The sequence below is a fragment of the Thamnophis sirtalis genome, unplaced genomic scaffold (genome assembly GCF_051295495.1).
Source record: "Thamnophis sirtalis isolate CommonGarterSnake01/CBP01778 unplaced genomic scaffold, rThaSir2_p1.2 scaffold_9, whole genome shotgun sequence".
In the NCBI taxonomy this organism is placed as follows: domain Eukaryota; kingdom Metazoa; phylum Chordata; class Lepidosauria; order Squamata; family Natricidae; genus Thamnophis; species Thamnophis sirtalis.
Window position 1 is genome coordinate 22418739 of NW_028261389.1, and position 19119 is coordinate 22437857.

At 37.7% G+C, this 19119-nt stretch overlaps 1 protein-coding gene across 4 annotated transcripts in view; it reads right to left on the reverse strand.

Moving 5' to 3' along the window:
* Window positions 1-19119, reverse strand: part of HIPK2 (homeodomain interacting protein kinase 2) — a 160183-nt gene that overhangs the window by 45460 nt on the left and 95604 nt on the right. For all 4 annotated transcript variants that reach the window (XM_087723024.1, XM_087723023.1, XM_087723022.1 and 1 more), the window contains exon 3: window positions 3642-3765. In XM_087723024.1, coding sequence (XP_087579150.1) covers window positions 3642-3765 — 124 coding nt within the window. The remainder of the gene's footprint in view (window positions 1-3641; window positions 3766-19119) is intronic.

Here is a 19119-nt window from a genome sequence, read left to right on the forward strand (position 1 = left end):
AGAGCATTAAGTGGTAGATAAAATAAAGAACAGGCTGGATTTAGGACTGAGGACGTTCAGCTGTTTGACCTCCTAAAGGATTTAAATGGAACTGAACATATGATGCTCAGACATTAGTTTTCCCTATCTCCATGTGTATATGCTAATTATGTGTATTCTTGGAAAATCATTTAATCATTTAAACCCTGTAGGCCCTAGGCCAGTGGTTCCCAAACTTGGCAACTTTAAGACTTGTGGACTTCAACTCCCAGAATTCTCCAGCCAGCAGAGCCAACCTCTGGGAGTTGAAGTCCACAAGTCTTAAAGTTGCCAAGTTTGGGAACCACTGGCCTAGGCAAACCAATGCTAAATCCATGTTGTCCAATGGCATAGCAGAAATTGATTGTGTGCAGAAACCAAGAATTAATTGTCATCTGCAAATATTGATTTTAATCTGAGAATTTCTGCTCAAGGCCCCCAATGACCTGTTTCAATCACAGGATTTTCCAGGGCTCCAGATGACATATTTCAAGTGGAACCTTTAAGGAATAGTTCCCACTATTTCTTTGATCTACTTTGCTTTCCACAAAAGACAAAAACAAACCAAGCTAAAACCACTAAGAAAAAAGCACAGAATAGCTGCACAACAATTTTGCTTGGTGCCACCATCTAACCCAAGGGTGTCAAACTGGCAGACCGCAGGCCAGATGTGTCATGCGTAGCCCATGACCATCCCAGCTCCGCGAAGAAGCAAAAAAGTCACGTTAGGTCACGTGATAGCAACGTGATGCAGTGAGTTTGATACCCGTGATCTAACCCTTCACTGAGAACATCCTTAACAGGATCACACTTAGACTTCTACAATAGAACCATTTGTTAATACTATCAAGGGGAGTTTCATTTTGTAGCCAGCCACTATCTGATGCACATCAGGCTGAGTAAAGGAAAGAATACTTCCGTTGCAGCTTCAGTATTCCTGTCAACTTCCTTTCGAAAAAGGTGAGATTTGCTCCACCTGTAAGGGTCATCTGTCCCAAGATCCTTTCTAGAATAGTGCTTGGACAATAGCAATATGTTAAGCCTACCTAGTTTTCCCTTGTTTTTAGTTTTTAAATATGATATTGGTTTATAATCGGAAAGGAGGAAAGGACCAGGCAGCAAAAGTATCGAAGAAAATTATGGTAGCTTAAAGACTAGTAAATTTATTACTTTAGAGTGTATTAAAGATAGCTATCCATTAGGGAAACTTGAATTGGATTGGTTGAACTTAAATGATTCCCTATGATTACAGTACATTTCATGAGATCAACCAGAGTGACAAGAAATGTCTAAACCTCCTGTTTGGGGCCTGTAAATAGACATTTGGAAATGAATTGCAGAAACTATAGCAATTCCCTTATTTGCATTTCACATATGTAGTGAAAGCTTATGTCATAAAAATTGTAGCCCTTTAAATTAATAGAAGACTTCCTGCTATTTAATAATACAGGTTTTATTTTCATGCAATTATTGGGGGCTTTTTTTTTAGAGCATTCAGTATATTTTAATTGCTAACACTAATTCAATGTTTGGATTGTTATTCTCTGTGTCAACATGTCTCACAAGCATAAATAATGATCTTCCTGGAAAAAAAACCAAGGAGGGTATTGTATCCATCTCCCATGCCACATCTGGCAGCAGGATAAATTAGGGAATTTTGGAAACTCAAAACTGATGGACAGAGTTTTGGCATACATTATAGCGGTAAATTCACGAGATGACCTTTGGATAATAATTAGAACTTCCACGGTGAAGTAAATTAGAAATAAGCTTTGTTCATGCAAATATAGCTAATTGAGAAATATTCTCTCCAGTTTACTTTCACATTTGTGTGTCTTGGCAGTGCAAAATTAGTTTGTCCCAAATAATCAGGCAATAGTCATTTCAGTCCAGCTTTCTTTTTGAGGAAGGGAAGGGAGTGTGAATTCCCTTACCACTTCCTACAATTTTATTAAATGGATAGTAATGGTATAATGATGCTAGTAGAGTCAGGAAGAGAGAATATCCATTTCTCTGCCTCTTGTTCTTCCCTAAGAGGTGAGGGACAGATAGCCACAGAGATGGAAAGCCTAGGCAGGGTTTGTTTTACAGGGCCTCGCTAGGTCTTAATCACAGCCGAATAAAGGGTAAAGTAGATCTCCAGTCATCACTTTAGATAACTCATTTGATCGGGAGACATGCTCTTTGGAATAGCTGACAAATGGTGGTGCTGTTGGGAAAAAAGGGGAGATTATAGTCCATATATCTATGGAACAGAGACATATGTAGAGTGCCAACATGGAGCAACTACTCTAGTATAATGTGTGTCTTTGGTAGAGACACATGTTCTTCTGTGATAGAGCTTGCAAGCATTGAATATATTACTTTTTTTTTTGCATTGTACAAGAAGTACTTTTGTAGATAGTTTCTTTACTGGGTGAAGGGATTCCTAGCCTACTCACTGACTAGACTCCCAATTTAGACAAAGTTCTCTTTTTGGAAAATGAAAGTCTTGATTGACTGTTTCCAAGCATTACACAGAATAAGTAGGACTACTATATCTAGGCTGCAAAAAAAAAAAATCCAGACCATCACTGGATGACAGCAAAGAGATATAGAAAACTCTTAACACTCAATGTTGACAGCTGAGATGTAGAAGCCCCAAAATAACAAAACCTGCCTTAGTAGTAAAAAAGATAACACTGTTTCACGCTAACAGGGCAGGGTAAACATGATTAACAGGAAATGGGAAGGTTAAAATTCGGAGACAAGATGAAAAACAGTGTAGTCTTCCCTAAATTGGGTGCTTTCTAGATGTCTGAACTGTTAAGATCTTTTGTTAACAGCTATACTAAGAAAATCCTGGGAGTTTAATCCACAGAACTAGAAGATGCCTGGCTTGGAGAAGAATAGTTGTAAGAGTGTCATTATGCTGGCCTTTGTTGATGTGCCTGAGCTCTGTTCAAGCATTCAATTGAATGTACCCAGCTAAAGCTAGATAGAGATTAGATACATGCCTTGGCAGCAACCTCTATATATCTAACTGGCAGTTTGTAGGGAGGCTGTATTTGTGTTTACTTGAGTGTTAATGTAGCTTTCTGTATGATCTGGTGCTTTTTTATTAGAGTCTAGGATTAAATGGAAAGCAATTCACCTTTTCAGGTCAATGCAAATGCACATTAGACCTTCAGAAAGAATAGGTCTTTGAAGTCCTCCATGAATTCAGTGAAATGCCTAACTTCAGCTCTTCTCAGAAATTGCTTTTGCACTTTGACTTCTAATTCATAGATTTTTACAACTTCTACATGCTGCCAAAGTACAACTCCCACCCACTATCCTGTCCGTTGCTGCAGGTTGTCAGAAATTGTAATTCAACAACACCTGGAAGGCCACAGGTTCCCTACCCCAACTGAGATCTTTTGCTGTAAAAATACCAAGGAGGTGTTTGAACTGGGAAGGTGTGCTTGTTGCATTCTGAAAAGACACCATATAATATTAAATGCAAATGTAACACCATTGAAAAGAAATGGATAATCAAGAGAATTTCCCATTAAATTCATGAAGTTTGTCACCCTGGCAGCAGAAGAGTTTATTAGATTTGTTCAAATAATAACCACAATAGCAACAAAAACAACCATACCAACCTGATCGTATTCTGAAGCTCCTGGATATAATGGCCAACCCAAAAAAAGTTCTGCAATGACACATCCCAAAGACCACATGTCAATTGCTTCGCAGAAGGGTAAACCAAGGATGATTTCAGGGGCTCTGTGGAGGAACACCAGCAGAGGAAAGCATTAACCATTGCAAAATAATAATAATATGACTATGTAAGAAATCACAAGGAATAAAACGTTTAACACAATCAGGTGTATGTTCAGGAAGAAAGAGGATTTATTCATGAGTACGTGTTTAAACTTTCTTTTATGTAGATTCTTATAGATATTTCCTTGTATGTCCATGACCGGCCCAAGTTCAACTGATAGAGCTTTCCCTATCACAGCTTTCTATGTTGGGAAATGCATCATCTGCAAATATGCCACTGATAAAAATCAGATTTTTTTTTCTTTTTATGAACCTTTATTCCTTTTATTCAGGGTGGAGTCAGGACAACTAAATGGACCTAATGTTTACTGGCCAGATGCCCTTCTTAACGTCATGAAGATATTTTCTCTTTGTGTCCAAGTAGAGAAACATTTACCACTGCCTAGGATTGAACTAGGATACAATAGCAGAGTTGGAAGAAGGGACCTTGGAGGTCTTCTAGTCCAACCTCCTGCCTAGGCAGGAAACCCTATACCGTTTCAGACAAATGGCTATACAACATCTTCTTAAAAGAGTTCCAGTGTTGGGGCATTCATAACTTCTGGAGGCAAGCTGTTCCACTGATTAATTGTTCTAACTGTCAGGACATTTCTCCTCAGTTCTAAGTTCCTTCTCTCCTTGATTAGTTTCCACCCATTGCTTCTTGTTCTGCCCTCAGGTGCCTTGGAGAATAGTTTGACTCCCTCTTTTTTGTGGCAACCCCTGAGCTATTGGAACACTGCTATCATGTCTCCCCTAGTCCTTCTTTTCATTAAACTAGACATACCCAGTTCCTGCAACTGTTCTTCATATGTTTTAGCCTTCAGTCCTCTAATCATATTTGTTGCTCTTCTCTGCACTCTTTCTAGAGACTCCACATCTTTTTTACATCGTGAAGACCAAAATTGAATACCAAGGCATTATAAAGTGATATTAACACTTCACGTGGTCTTGATTCTATCCCTCTGTTTATGCAACCTAGAACTGTGTTGGCTTTTTTGGCAGCTGATGCACATTGCTGGCTCATATTTAAATGGTTGTCCACTAGGATTCCAAGATCCCTCTCACATTTACTACTATTGAGTAGTACCACCTATACTGTACCTGTGCATTTTGTTTTTCTTGCCTAAATGTAGAACCTTACTCTTTTCAACATTGAATTTCATTTTATTAGATAGTGCCCAATGTTCAAGTTTGTCAAGATCCTTCTGTATTTTAAGCCTATCTTCTGGAGTGTTGGCTATTCCTGCCAGCTTGGTGTCATCTGCAAATTTGATGAGTTCCCCATTTATTCCCTCATCCAAATCATTGATGAAGATGTTGAAGACTACTGGGCCTAAAACAGAGCCCTGGGGTACACTGCATACTTCTCTCCATGTAGATGTAGTTCCATTGAGGACTACACGTTGAGTGTGGTTGGTCAGCCAATTATGAATCCATCCGGTGGTGATGCTGTCTAACTCACATTTTTCTACTTTATCTAGTAGTAGGTTATGGTCTAATTTATCAAATACCTTACTGAGGTCCAAATAAACTATATCGATGGCATTCCTCTGGCCCACTAATTTTGTTACTTTGTCAAAGAATGCAATAAGATTCTCAGCCTCCTGAGTTTAACCTCTAGGTTAAACTCGTAAAAATCAGAGCATTTATCCATAAAAATGTTAACTCCAAAAATCATTTATCCATGCATTAGTTATCTCTGCTGCAAGAACCAAAGATTTTGTAACCTAATTCCCAGAATGTGATCTCCTCTTAGACCAACATGGTTTAAATTTGAACAAGACCAGCTGCTGTATAAAATGGACTGTCCAATGGAATAGTAAGACCAACTCTGGGAATAACTAGATGTATGGTGCGTCTATGCCTTCAATAGGCCTATGGTATGTATAACTTTCCTCTTGAGTTGCATATCAAACTGAACTTTTCACAAATGACTTCTATTCTGTACAGATAAAAGATACATCATCTAACATCTTTTACATACATGTAATATCTTTTACAAACATTGCATTCCAAGGAACCACCGAGGTATGACGTGTGCAAATTTGTGCAATCCAGAAATTCAAATCCATATTTTTCTATTAGTTCCCATTCAATATGATGGAAAAGAAATTCCTTTCGGGATTTCTTTTTAAAAAGAAGAGAATTTTGAAAACACTCTTGTTGGTAAAGTGAGATTTTTCTCGCACTTAGTTTCAAGGTAACCAAAAGATGTGATGTGTTACCATCATCTCTCCAACTGTTTACAGTCCCTTTGGCATCTAGCATTTTTATGAAATTCCAAGAAAAGATCTGATGAGACAACGTTTCCGAGTGGAACCTTCTGAGCACTGCTCCACATTAGCACTAAAGTATTCTGCTATCATCCACAACAAACTCAAAAACACTCACCAATAGAAATTTGAAACAAAATCTCTTTTAAAAGTAAAGGTTCCCCTCGCACATATGTTCTAGTCGTTCCCGACTGTAGAGGGTGATGCTCATCTCCGTTTCAAAGCTGAAGAGCCAGCACTGTCCAAAGACATCTCCGTGGTCATGTGGCCATCATGACTAAATGCTGAAGGTGCACGGAACGCTGTTATCTTCCCACCAAAGGTGGTCCTTATTTTTCTACTTGCATTTTTACATGCTTTCAAACTCTAGGTTGGCAGAAGCTGGGACAAGTAATGGGAGCTCACTCCGTTATTCAGCACTAGGGATTTGAACCATTGAATTGCCGACCTTTCTGATCGACAAGCTCAGCGTCTTAGCCACCGCGTCCCTAAATTCTCTTTTACAGTGAGATAAATTATAAACCAAGCTTTAGCGTGATCAGGGCTCTCAATAATTTTTGGAAAAACAGCCTTTTTGGTGACAATTGAATAAATATTAATTTCAAAGGCCAGTATAGGATATCTAATTAAAAAAAGGGAAATCCTTACTGACTTGTCTAAGGCTTAAATGGGTTTGGAAATGAATTTTAGCTGCCAAGAGAGAACTCCAGTGTTAGTAGTAAGAGGAATAAAAGAGAACACTGTCTCTCTTCCAACAGTGGGTGGGCAGGGGCTCGACATCAAGAAGTAGAGAATGTTGTCTCTAGCTATGAGGGTAAGGAAAAAGGGAAGGAAGAATGCAATGGGGTGTGTGATGCTACAGACTGGGTAATAAAGGATGTGTATTCATTGACCACAGTCCCCACCTACAAATCTGATGCTGGGTCCATGTAAATTGCAAGGGCACCTTTGTTCTACAGCCCAAACTCTCCTTTTTTTCCAAAACAATTTTCAACTTGTTGCTTTAGACAGCCTGAAATATATACAACTAAAATGAAAAGAAGAAAAACTCTTTGGGAACTGTCTCTTTATTCAACCGAAACTTATTTCTATTATAAGATGAGATGAGACCTCTTAAAAACTGAGAAGCAGATAAACTAAACAGTCTTTATAATTCAAAAACATGAAATAAATTCATATTTAATAATAATATGAGGCAGAGGGGGGGGAGGAAGGAAGGAAGGAAGGGAAGGAGCCTCACTGTATATATCAGTGATGGCTAACCTTTTTGGCGCTAAGTGCTGAAAGCGTGCATGCGCGTACACCCATAATGCAAAGTGTGCCCCCCTGCACACCCTGCCTGTGCACATGTACACATGAATCCCCTGTGTGCACCCTACCCCCGCACATGCACATGTGGTGCCCCACCCATGGATGTGTGTGTGACCCCTGCGTATGCACCCTGCCCCCACATGTGCACACATATCCCACATGCATCCCCAAAAACCAGCTGGCTGGTGGAAGGCGCACGTGCATGCACAGCAGAACTGAGCAAGGGTGACAGCTCACGTGCCAGCAGAGAGGGCTCTGTGTGCCACCTGTAGCACACGTGCCATAGGTTCGCCATCACGGGGATATACCTTAGGGTCCGAATCATTACACTTTATTTTCAAAAGAAGGTTAATACTGCTGTAATTTAGATTCCTACGTAATATGCCAAGAAAGGTGTATTTGTTCCTTATCCAAATAAAGAGTAAAACATTCTAGCAAAATTCTTGTATACCTCTTAATCACCAAGAGGCTGAAAGCAGCAGTAAATATTTTGCCTTTCATTTGTCTATACAATTCTCTTTCCAGTCACCTGCAGCGTCCCTAACTTCCCACATTTCCATTAAATCCCAAAGGAAGACATCAGGAGAAATTCCACCCAAAGGGGTTTTTAAAGCAGGAAGCAGAGGCTGAGGGATGGGGAGAACAATGACAGCCACATCCACCACCTCATAATCATAAAGGAAGCAGAGTGCTAGGAGAAAAAAGGGTTTCTAAGGAAATCTGAAAACAATCTAAGGAGGGGAAAAAACCAAGTTGCTTTTCTGCAAGTAAAATGTTTTGGATAACTAAGAGACAGAATTCAGCAGAGTATCTTCCTTAACTGCAACAGAGAATCAATAGTGGTTTTTGCTCATTACTGCTCTGATGGATGTTACATTATATGCTGCTTTTGTGGTTGTTAGTTGTGAAGTCGTGTCCGACGCATCACAACCCCATGGACAACGTTCCTCCAGGCCTTCCTGTCCTCTACCAGAATTCAGTTAAGCTCACGCCTACTGCTTCAGTGACTCCACCCAGCCACCTCATTCTTTGTTGTCCCCTTCTTCTTTTGCCCTCAGTCTTTCCCAGCATTGGGCTCTTCTCCAGTGAGCCCTTCCTTCTCATTAGGTGGCCAAAGTGTTTGAGTTTCATCTTCAGGATCTGGCCTTCTAAAGAGCAGTCAGGGTTGATCTCCTCTAGGACTGACCAGTTTGATCGCCTTGCAATCCAAGGGACTCGCAGGAGTCTTTTCCAGCACCATAGTTCAAAGGCCTCAATTCTTTGGCGCTCAGCCTTTCTTATGGTACAACTTTCACACCCATACATTGCAATTGGGATTACCGTATATGCTGTTTAGTTGAAGCATTATATAAAACCCTAAATATAGTTTTGCATTTCTCCATCCCAAAATATAAAACCAACATTTCTACAACATAGAAACAATTTATATCCATATACATAGATATTTTTGGTGACATATTTGAAAAAGCTCTGAAAAATATGTGTGTCGTATGTATTAGTTTGAAACCAAACCAACCAAGAGATTATATACATGCCCAAACTTGTACTTCTTCTAAACCTAACATTAATCCACTTAGAGTTGTGGATTCATACAGAAAGGTGGGGCTTTGATTATACATCATGTCTGCCATTTTGCCTTCTAGCTTGTCCTACAGATACCTCAAACAACAGCCTCACCAATTGTAGCTTAACATCTATTATCATTATGAAAATGAAATATTTGTTGTATTAATTGTATACCAATCATGCAAATTGCCTGTGAAATTCTGGCTCAAGATATAAGATAGCCTAAGGCTGCACAGCATGTCATTTCATTTTTATCTCCATTTGAAAGCTGTATTTGTAATACCATTCTCAGCCCTTTAGCTCATCTTTTTTAACCCATTTTTTCCAGAAGTCTAGTTTTGTAAATCACTCCATATTGAACCTCAAGAGTAAAATATTTGATAAGCAATTATTAGGTTTGCCAGTAGTGAAAAACTTTTACTAGCTGCTGAAAAAGTAACTTGAGTAATCTGGAAAAAATATTCAGGCACTCTAGAGAAATCCTGTGTTGCATTCTCATTTATAACTTGCAATTGGGCACAGAGGAGCTTGGAGAAGCCTTAGGAAATGTTTCAATTTGCATGAAACCAGACTAACTCCTTTAGAAGCACAGTGTTTTAATTTTAGAAGCCTCCACTGAATCGCTGTAAACTTTTGTGTTACTCCATACAGCATATCCAAATATATAGAAATGTTTCCACAAACACACTGTATACCAGGTATGCAGACTGAGAAATCTTATTATAAGAGCAGAGTCTGGAAGGGAAACACCTGCTCAGCAAGTAGAGGAAACACACATTCACACGGAGGGAAAGCACAAAAGATGGAAACCTTGAGCAGGAGGACTTAGGACAAATGTTCTAAAAAATACAAAAGTATCAATGGGGCTGTTGTTGTTGTTGTTGTTGTTAATATTATTATATATTTTATTCATTAAACATGAAAGTCAGTCAACCGAACATTCAAAAATGCATCACAAATACCATTGACTGGTGCTAATGGTTGATAAGAGTTGCTGCCGGAAGAGGAGGCTGGAATTTTAGAGTAAACGATTGATGGCAATTGTAAATCTTAGAGGGATGGTACACAGAGCGAAACATTGAAAAAAAAAAAAACAGAAATATAGAGCTTGTCTGTCTGTCTGTCTATCAATCATCTATCTATCTATCTATCTATCTATCTATCTATCTATCTATCTATCTATCTATCTATCTATCTATCTATCTATCTATCTATCTATCCACCCACATATATCTTCTACCAATCTACCCACTAGCTGTTTTTTTTTTAAGAACAAGGGATGTAATTGTTTGCAGTCATTGTTCAACAGCTGTTCTTCATTTCTTAGCCGGATGGAGAAACCATTCAAATTGTGATAAATTTAATAAAGTACTTAACCAGCCTTCCATTGCAAGGAGGAACTGAGCAACACTGTGATCCATTCTGCTAGATAGATTTGGGATTTGAATCTGACCCAACAATCAGCCTATGATCTTAGGCCAGACTCTTTCTGTCTTATTATTGAACCTACCTTACAAGTTTGCTGTAAGGAGAGAAAAAAGGTGGAGGGGGGCAATATTCATCACTGTTCCTTGGAGGAAAAATGAACAATGCATCATGACACAGAAGGACATAAATTGTTTTAATTGTTTTAACAGGCAAGAATGAAACTGTTGATGTGAACATTAAACATATGAACACCCAACCCTCTAATAAGCTTTTTAGATAAAAGGATATGCAGACGTTTCCAGTATCATAAGGATTCAGAGATCTAGTTCTTAGCCACTTAAATAACCTTCAAGGAGAGAAATGCTGAAACTGATCAACCTTCCTTTGTCACTTTCAAGCTGTCTTAAAACTGGATGGGCATACAGGCCATTCCTTGGTATTGGAAGCAGTACTGAGGTTCTAAATCTTCTAATGTGAATTTATCGCACATCAGTAAATGTAATGTTATTCTGAGGACCAGGGTAAAACAGTAAATACATTTGTTCTCAAGTGATATGCATAAAGAGAACTGCAGGAGTCAGGCAATGAGCTAATATTCTTCCACTTAAACTAGTATGATATGGTGCAACTTAAGCCATGGGAATAGCATAGAAGAATAAAGTATTGACAAAAGAGGCAATTCAAAGATTTCTCTCTCTCTCCCTGAATTGCAGGGGAGGATGGAGAAAAATAACAGCATGCAAACAAAAGAAATTCCTATGCAAAATCTTGAAAAAGGGACTTCATTATATATTCATGATTGCATTTTCTATTCTTTCTAAGGAGGGGGAAAATGACAACTCATGCCTGTGAAAGGAAACTGAATTTTAAACTGAATTGCATGGTTTATACAAATGGAAGCTGACTTTGTTAGCTTCACATCCAATATTTATCAATGTCAAACTTATTTTCCTGTATGTTTTCAATGATTATGCCCCTTACCCCAAAATCAGCACTTCCAAGCAATCAATCAAATTTTCATGTACCTAGGGCAGCTTTGCCTAACTGATGGCCTCCAAATTCAGAAATTCATCTTCCATAATCATAATCAGTGTGTCCAAAATGGACAACCAACACATTTAGTTTGGGAAAACCTGATTTGATGTCTGAGCAAACTTAAAGAGATAACCTATGAATTAGATTCTAGAATAAATGTCCTAGTTGTTATTTTCAGCACTAAAGAATGCATTGATTTTAGTCATTCAGAAATTTTATGCTGGATTTTTTTTTGTCTGACTGTACCGACTTCATACAAATTAATGTTTAGTGGGAAACAGAATATATTTTAGTGAAAAACAGAATTGCTTAAGTTTTACTTAGCTTAAAAATTAATTGAAGAAGAAATTTATTTCCAAACATTGGGCAGAATCACTTTCCATTTACATTTCCCCACAACTTTACATGTGATGAACTTGTTTTCATCATATTTTTGTTTATGGGTTTAAGAAAGAATACAGCTGATGATTCAAGAATAGAAAGCTGTTTAATAGGTTCTGGTGGAAGAAGGTAATTCTGGTGAAATCATTTCTCATTTTTCTGACAAGCTCCGCTGTGTCTTAATAGGTGAGGAACTAATATTTTATTGGTGTGTTTCCTGATTGATTTTCCCCTGCACTAAGGAAAAATAGAAACAGCTGTTGAAGCAATCAAGATTTTCAGGTCTAAAGAAGGAAAAAAATTAAACCAGACTATGTGGCTAGTTAACACATTTTCATATCTGATATTGTAAAAGATTTGCCCATCCATACTTTTTTGTTTGTTTGTTTCAATAAGTGGTGTTTAAGGGATGGGAGCGGGGGGGGGGGGGAGTACAACTGACAGGGTAAAATAAATTTTAGAAGCAATCAATATGATCTCTATAGTTACTGGGCCTTTATACATGTCCACTGGGAGAATCAAGTGAAGAAGTAATGAGGAGCCAAATACACAGCCAAGTGTATAGGTAAAGAGTGAAACAAATGAGTCTCCTCATACTATTGTTGGAAAGTATCAAACAACAGAGAGATGAGAAGCAACTAATTGAACTAAAGCAATCTTAAATGTGCACCTTTACATATGCACAATAGAGAAGAATGAGAAAAGCAGACCCTTTTCACAATTTTAAATACAAACTTTTGAAGCAGACTGAGTGGTGAAATTCTGATTTGATTGTTTTTGCTTTAGAGGAAATGTCATTTATTAATGTGATTTCGTTAAGAAGCCTTCATAAATAGCTTAGGCATTCCAGATAGACATAGTCAAATCACAACCTTCTAATGGGACACGATGAAGGATTCTAAATTTACTGGGTGTCTGGTATGGAAAAAGTGAGGAGATCATTGTTTTTTCTCTCTCAAGGAGAGACAGAAAGTGATACAGAAACTCTTGAAACAAATGGTACATTCTTATGTATCAATAGCTTTCACTCTCATTTACAGGTCCTATGCAAGAAAGTTAGCACTGCATGGTTTCACCCTGCACTTCTCAGTTGCACATTTTCAAAATAACAAGGCAAATAGAAATTTGAAACAGCTTTATTTCTGCTGCAGGACACAACTGAAGATCACTGGCATGATTCCATGGTTTGCAAACTGGCATTGATAAGACTTTGATAATAAGAAAGGCAGTACAATAATTCACAACCTCCTTGTTCTTATCAGCTACTACCAACCAATAATTACTTATCTCTGCAACAGAGATGCTACAATAAAACACCATCATAGTGGAGAAAACATATTCTCCCTTCTCCCTTGGCAATTCAGAAACTTGAAATACTTGGCTTGCTACCCAGAAAATGTCTGGTCATGTGGGGTAGGTTTTTTTTTTTAATATAACCTTGACTAAAAGTCTACATGATATCTCACAATAGTGCTGATTTTCCAGCCGCTGGAAGATTTCTTCCATTATGACCAGGATCTACTCCTGCCATTGTCTCAGAAAGGCTGAAGAAGCCAGCATTATCTTCCTATGATGACTACTATTCCTTTTTCATGACAGTAATTGTCACCATTTTTTCTTTTGGGAGAGAAGATTTCTAATAATGGCACAATTCAAAGTCTGCCCAAGATATAAATACCTAGACTTTCATTCTCTGGAGACTCAATTCTATGTCCACTAGTACATTGTAAAAATGCCTTCCAAGAATCTTGTTATACATTCAGATAGTCGGCTCCTGTCTGGTGAAATTGCTCCTTTCTTATTAATCAAAACTTCTGTACTGGAATAAACTTAATAAAATCATATTCATTCCCTGCCTTCGGGCATGGCAAAGGAACAGAGATTAAGATGCATAGGATTTTCAAAGAGTTCAAACTTCTTAAGCCTCATCTGCAGAATCACAAGACATGTTGCACGCAAGAAGAAATCCATAACAGTTGAAAAACACAGATGTGTCTACAGAAAATGCAAAGCTTTGGATTCTAATAGGTCGAGCTGTATAGTGGGTACACAAGAAAGATTTTCTGTGACTTATGCCTTTGGTAGCAAGCCTTCCATTTTGAGCCCTCATACAGTAGCTTTCGCTGCTTAATCTACAGTATGCCTACATTTCTAGAGGATGAATTATTTCCTTTTTTAAAATATAATTTTCATTGAAGCTTTACAAAAATAAGATAAAAACTAATACAAACTACTTTAAATAAGGAAGAAAAAAGAAAAAGAAAGAAAACAAAGGAAAAGGTAGATGAAGAATAAAATTTGAAGAAAAAATAGAAAGAAAAAAAGGCATGGAATCATTTCCAATATTCTTCACAGCAGTTATAAGTGCAATTATATCTTAAACACTCTCTCTAAAGTTATATCACAATACTCTTCTTTCCGTAATCTATTTAGTCTAAATCATAAATCACAAATTCATTTTTCCCCATTTTTACACAAAATGTTTGTAAGAGGTTTCCAGTCACTGATACATGTAAATAGTGTTTTAGAACTAGATTATTTCTAATGCTTTAATGCACCAGTCACTTAATCTCACTGAGTGTCTCTTTTCCAGGCACAACTGCGAATGGTGTATGTGTTAATTTCTTGCTTGTAATTTAGAATATTTTCTGAGTATAAGACACACTATTCACACACACACCAAAAAAGGGGTGAAAATTTAGGTGAATTTTATAGACTGAATATGGGCATTTATGACCTCCCAAGCCACATGGCCCATTTTTGGGCTCCCAACCCTCTGTGTCACATTTTTGCCCTCCCTGGTTCTCTGAAGCACTCTGCAAGTCAAAAACAGACACGTTTTTGGTGAAAATGGGCCCCTTTTTGGAAAAAATGGGATGTGCAGACCACTGCAGAATGTTTCGGGGGGGGGGGGGCTGGGAGGGTGAAAACATGACACACAGAGAGCTTGGGAGGCCAAAAACGACCCTGTTTTTGGTGAAAATAAGCCGTGCGGAGAACTGCAGAGTGCTTCTGGGACCTGAAAGGGCAAAAATGAGACGCACGAAAACAAAAAACTATTTTTTTCTTGTTTTCCTCCTGTAAATTTAGGTGCAGCCGATAGTCCCAAAAATACGGTAGCTTCTTTAGGACAGAAACTAATAGCCTATCCCACATTCTGCCCTTCTCAACATGTACATAAGATTACACTTTTAACCCGATATAGCAGATAGATGTATTTTGTATGTTTGTAAATAAAAAAAAAGATTACACTTTTAAGTTAAAGAATGTGAGAGAAATATTACTTTTCATCTACTCATACTGGTACATGGATAGAACAGATCTTGGTAAATTGCAAAATAACGTGAACCTATGAGGAAGAATTATTGTGGTATAAAATGTCTATTTAGAAAGCCCAGGATGAAAATCAGCACAAGTTTAAAATCTAACATGGCTCATCGTGTACCAGGGCTGAGCCTATGTTCTGAACTGAAGTTGTGTTGCAGAAGGCAAAATCAGGGTGAAAAGCATGGAGACAAAACCCAGGAAAAGAGTTGACAGAAGCTTGGAAGCCATGGTAATAATGCATAATGTTGCTCCATTGATACCAATTTCTGTTCTTACAATGTTATCAATTCTCTCCATTTGGCCTTACACCATTTTAGAACATGTCATCATCCCTATCTCCAAGCAGAGAACATGTCATCACTTGTTCCTTGATTACAATTTAACAGTGTTCCATTCCAAATAAGGAACTGAGTTTGTTCTTTTGTTGTTGTTGTTTAAATCATGACGGTTGGCCCAGGTAAACCACTGACAGCAAGAAATGGCTCAGGCAAGGAAGATGATCATAATAGAAAACTCTGGAACACAGTCAGATATCAAACCAGATGGAGAAAGATATAATTCCCAAGACATCTGTGGTTATTTTTTATTTTTGTTATTTATTCATACTGTTATTTATTTGTTTGTATACTTATTGAGCTCATATGCCACTCTAATCACTGATGAGCAATGATATGTAATGGTATGCTAGGAAAGCTCTTGAGAAGGGCATAGAACTGCTGCCCAGGAAATGGACAGATAAGAAACAGTACTATAGCCCATAGATGAATAGTGAGGGGTGGGGAGGGCCAGAAGAAAACCTCTCTAGTTTCCCAGACTATAACGGAGTACAAATAAGAGATTTATACTTACAAGACTCTGTCAATATAGCTTTACAATGAAAACAGAATTAACTGTACATCTCCAGCATTCATACAATGTGAAAATCAATATACAACTATTTATATCAGAGGTGGGTTCCAGCAGTCGCTACTACCGGTTCGCTCGTGGCCGTGCCACACGCTTCGTGTGAATATGTGTGCTTGATGCGGGGTGTGCGCACATGTGCAGTTCAATAAACATTGCTCTGAACATGGCAGAAGCAAAAACCAAGAAGGCGCCTACAGGAAAACCGGTTCAGGGACGTGGCAAGTCTTGGGCGCTGCCGGTTCCAGTGACCCAGGCTGCCAAACCACTATCGGTTCATCCAAACCGGTAGGAACCCACCACCCATTTATATGTATATGTATGTGCATATATGTATGTGTGTTTGGGTACCATGTGTGTGTGTGTGTGTGTGTGTGTGTGTGTGTGTGTGTGTGTGTGTGTGTGTATGTATGTATATATATATATATACATATATATATATATATATACATATATATATATATATATACATATACATATACACATACACATACACATACACATACACATACACATACACATACACATACACATACATACATACATACATACATACATACATACATACATATATATATATATATATATATATATATATATATATATATATCATAGACAGACAGACAGACATACAGACAGACTGTAGATAGATATAGATAGATATACATATAAGTAGATATAGAGGGTGGGTGGAAGACAGAGAGCACGAGAGCTGTAATATATTTATTTCAAAGCCAGAGTGATTCAAATGTCTAGACTCCCAAGGCCAGCTGCATTAGCTAAACTTCAATGGCTTTCCTAAAAACAAATAGAGTAAATTAGCATTTCCAGGGAAATGGTGGCAATTAAGAAAACTCATTCCCATGATCCCTGTTGATATTTTCTACAAAATGGGGTCTGGAGGGGAGGCCATTCTATATGTTGTGGTTTAGGCAAGAAGCAGATTGGTTTAAAAAGGTGAGACTTATTCCAAAGAGGTTATGGTGTCTGTCTGTCTGTCTCTCTCATACACACACACACACACACACACACACCATAGCTGCATGCAGTCAATGAGACACTTTCTTCCAGGCAAATGCTAAAAATAACATGCAAATTCCAGTGTGCAAAACAAGCAAAATGAGTTCCGCAGTAGGTATTATGTAGTAGTGATGAAGAGGGGGCTTTTTGCAAGTATGAATTTTGATCAGTGCTGATCTCTGTCGGATATTCATGAATAACAAATCACTTCTCACGATGTTAAGGAGCTACCAAAAATATTCATGGGAACATAGAAGCGCAAAACCTATTTTAGTGTAATCTATTGCCTATTTAAATTATTTGAAACATTATTGTGATGCAGCACCACTGCCTTCTTTTAATACCGTAGCTCAAAGTTGCTATTGTAATTTATTATGCAGTGGCAATCACTCACGGGGATAAAATCAGTGGGATCATTGCTCATTAGGACTGATTTATATGTATATGTAAGTGCACATATGCATGTGTGTTTGTATACCATACATACGATAGATAGATAGATAGATAGATAGATAGATAGATAGATAGATAGATAGATAGATAAGGATAAATAAACCTGAGGTACAGAGGCAATAGGTTGATGCTCTCCACCCCAAACTATGAACCAAAAAGAAGTAATGTACTCATACAGAGCAAACTGATAATTGTTATAGCATTGGAATTAGTGAATGACTTGCACACCAAAGAATTTGTGGAGTTGTAAATTAGGGGAAACCACAGAGATACCTGGTTACCTGTAGTGGGGCTAAAACAAAAGTCAAGATGGCAGCCACATATGAAAATGGTGTGGCTTTGATCACACAGTTGTGGCTGCCATCTGTTCCCCTTCCCTCATCTCTACAGACATTCCAGAAAATAACTAAGTGTTGAGTATAAGGATAATAGTATGGTATATGCCAAAACTCTCCTTTTGAAAATTAAAGAGCTATAAGTTTCCATATAGACAGAAATAACCAACTATCCTATAAATGTAATGAAGCAGCTTTCTCCATGAAAAGGCAATTTCCCCACTTCTGTGATTACCTTTCAGCTTAATTAGCTGTGATCAAAAGTATTGGCACCATTTCCTGATCAAATAATGAAAAGCAATGCCTTAACCAGTCCTCAAATTATGGGGAACAAATTCAGTATCAAAATATATTTGCAGTGGGATGCAAATGAGTATCAATAAAAATATCAGAAATAAAAGGTATATTCTCTGTCTTTCTCTGCATCGCTGCAATTGCTCTTAATTTGACAAGCTATTGTTATAGCAAATCAAGAACTGCTAATATTTCTTAATTTTCCAAATAGGAAGCTCAAAGTATTTAAATATGAATATAAAATATATCTCCTGCACCTCCAACTTTTCTCTACAAATATAACTGCAATAGGAGACAGAATAAAATTAAAATGGCCTATTTTTTTTATTATTTCAGCATCTCTTCCAATTTGCTTTTTTTTTTTTACTGTTTGCACAAAACAATAAAAAGTCAGGCAAATATGAACAGGAGAATCAATGAATGAATAATGTGGGACTTTAAGCTTGTTTACACACATGCATATATTCAGGAAATCTCTCTTTTCCTATTCTGTCTGGAAGCAGAGAACTAGACTTCATTTTTATGTGCCTGGAAATACTTCTGAGGAATTAAAGAGCCACTATTTTCCCCCTTTCAAGCTGAACTAAACATAAAAAGAATGAAAATCAAAGCCTCTTTTAAACATGTTTAATATACAGAGTAGTTTTGCTTGCATAAAAAGATTGCTTATTCGAATAACGTTAGCTGTCTTTTATTTATGCTACTCTTTTAGCCTCCCACACTCTGGGAGGCTATATAATGCACTTTCTGCAGTAGATTCAGTGGTTACAACATGTGTTGTATTAATTCGGTCTGTGCCATTCCTCGGATAGGTAGAATGGGAAAAAACTTTGAGGAAAGATCCAGTCCTAGAGTGACACAATCATCTCACACCACAGATGTTGGAGATGGCAGCGGCACCAGCCTGGCCTTCCTTCCTGGCCTTTAATTTTTAAAGCTGCCCATCTCAAACAAATAACTCTAGGCAATGGACATCATAAAACAGTTTG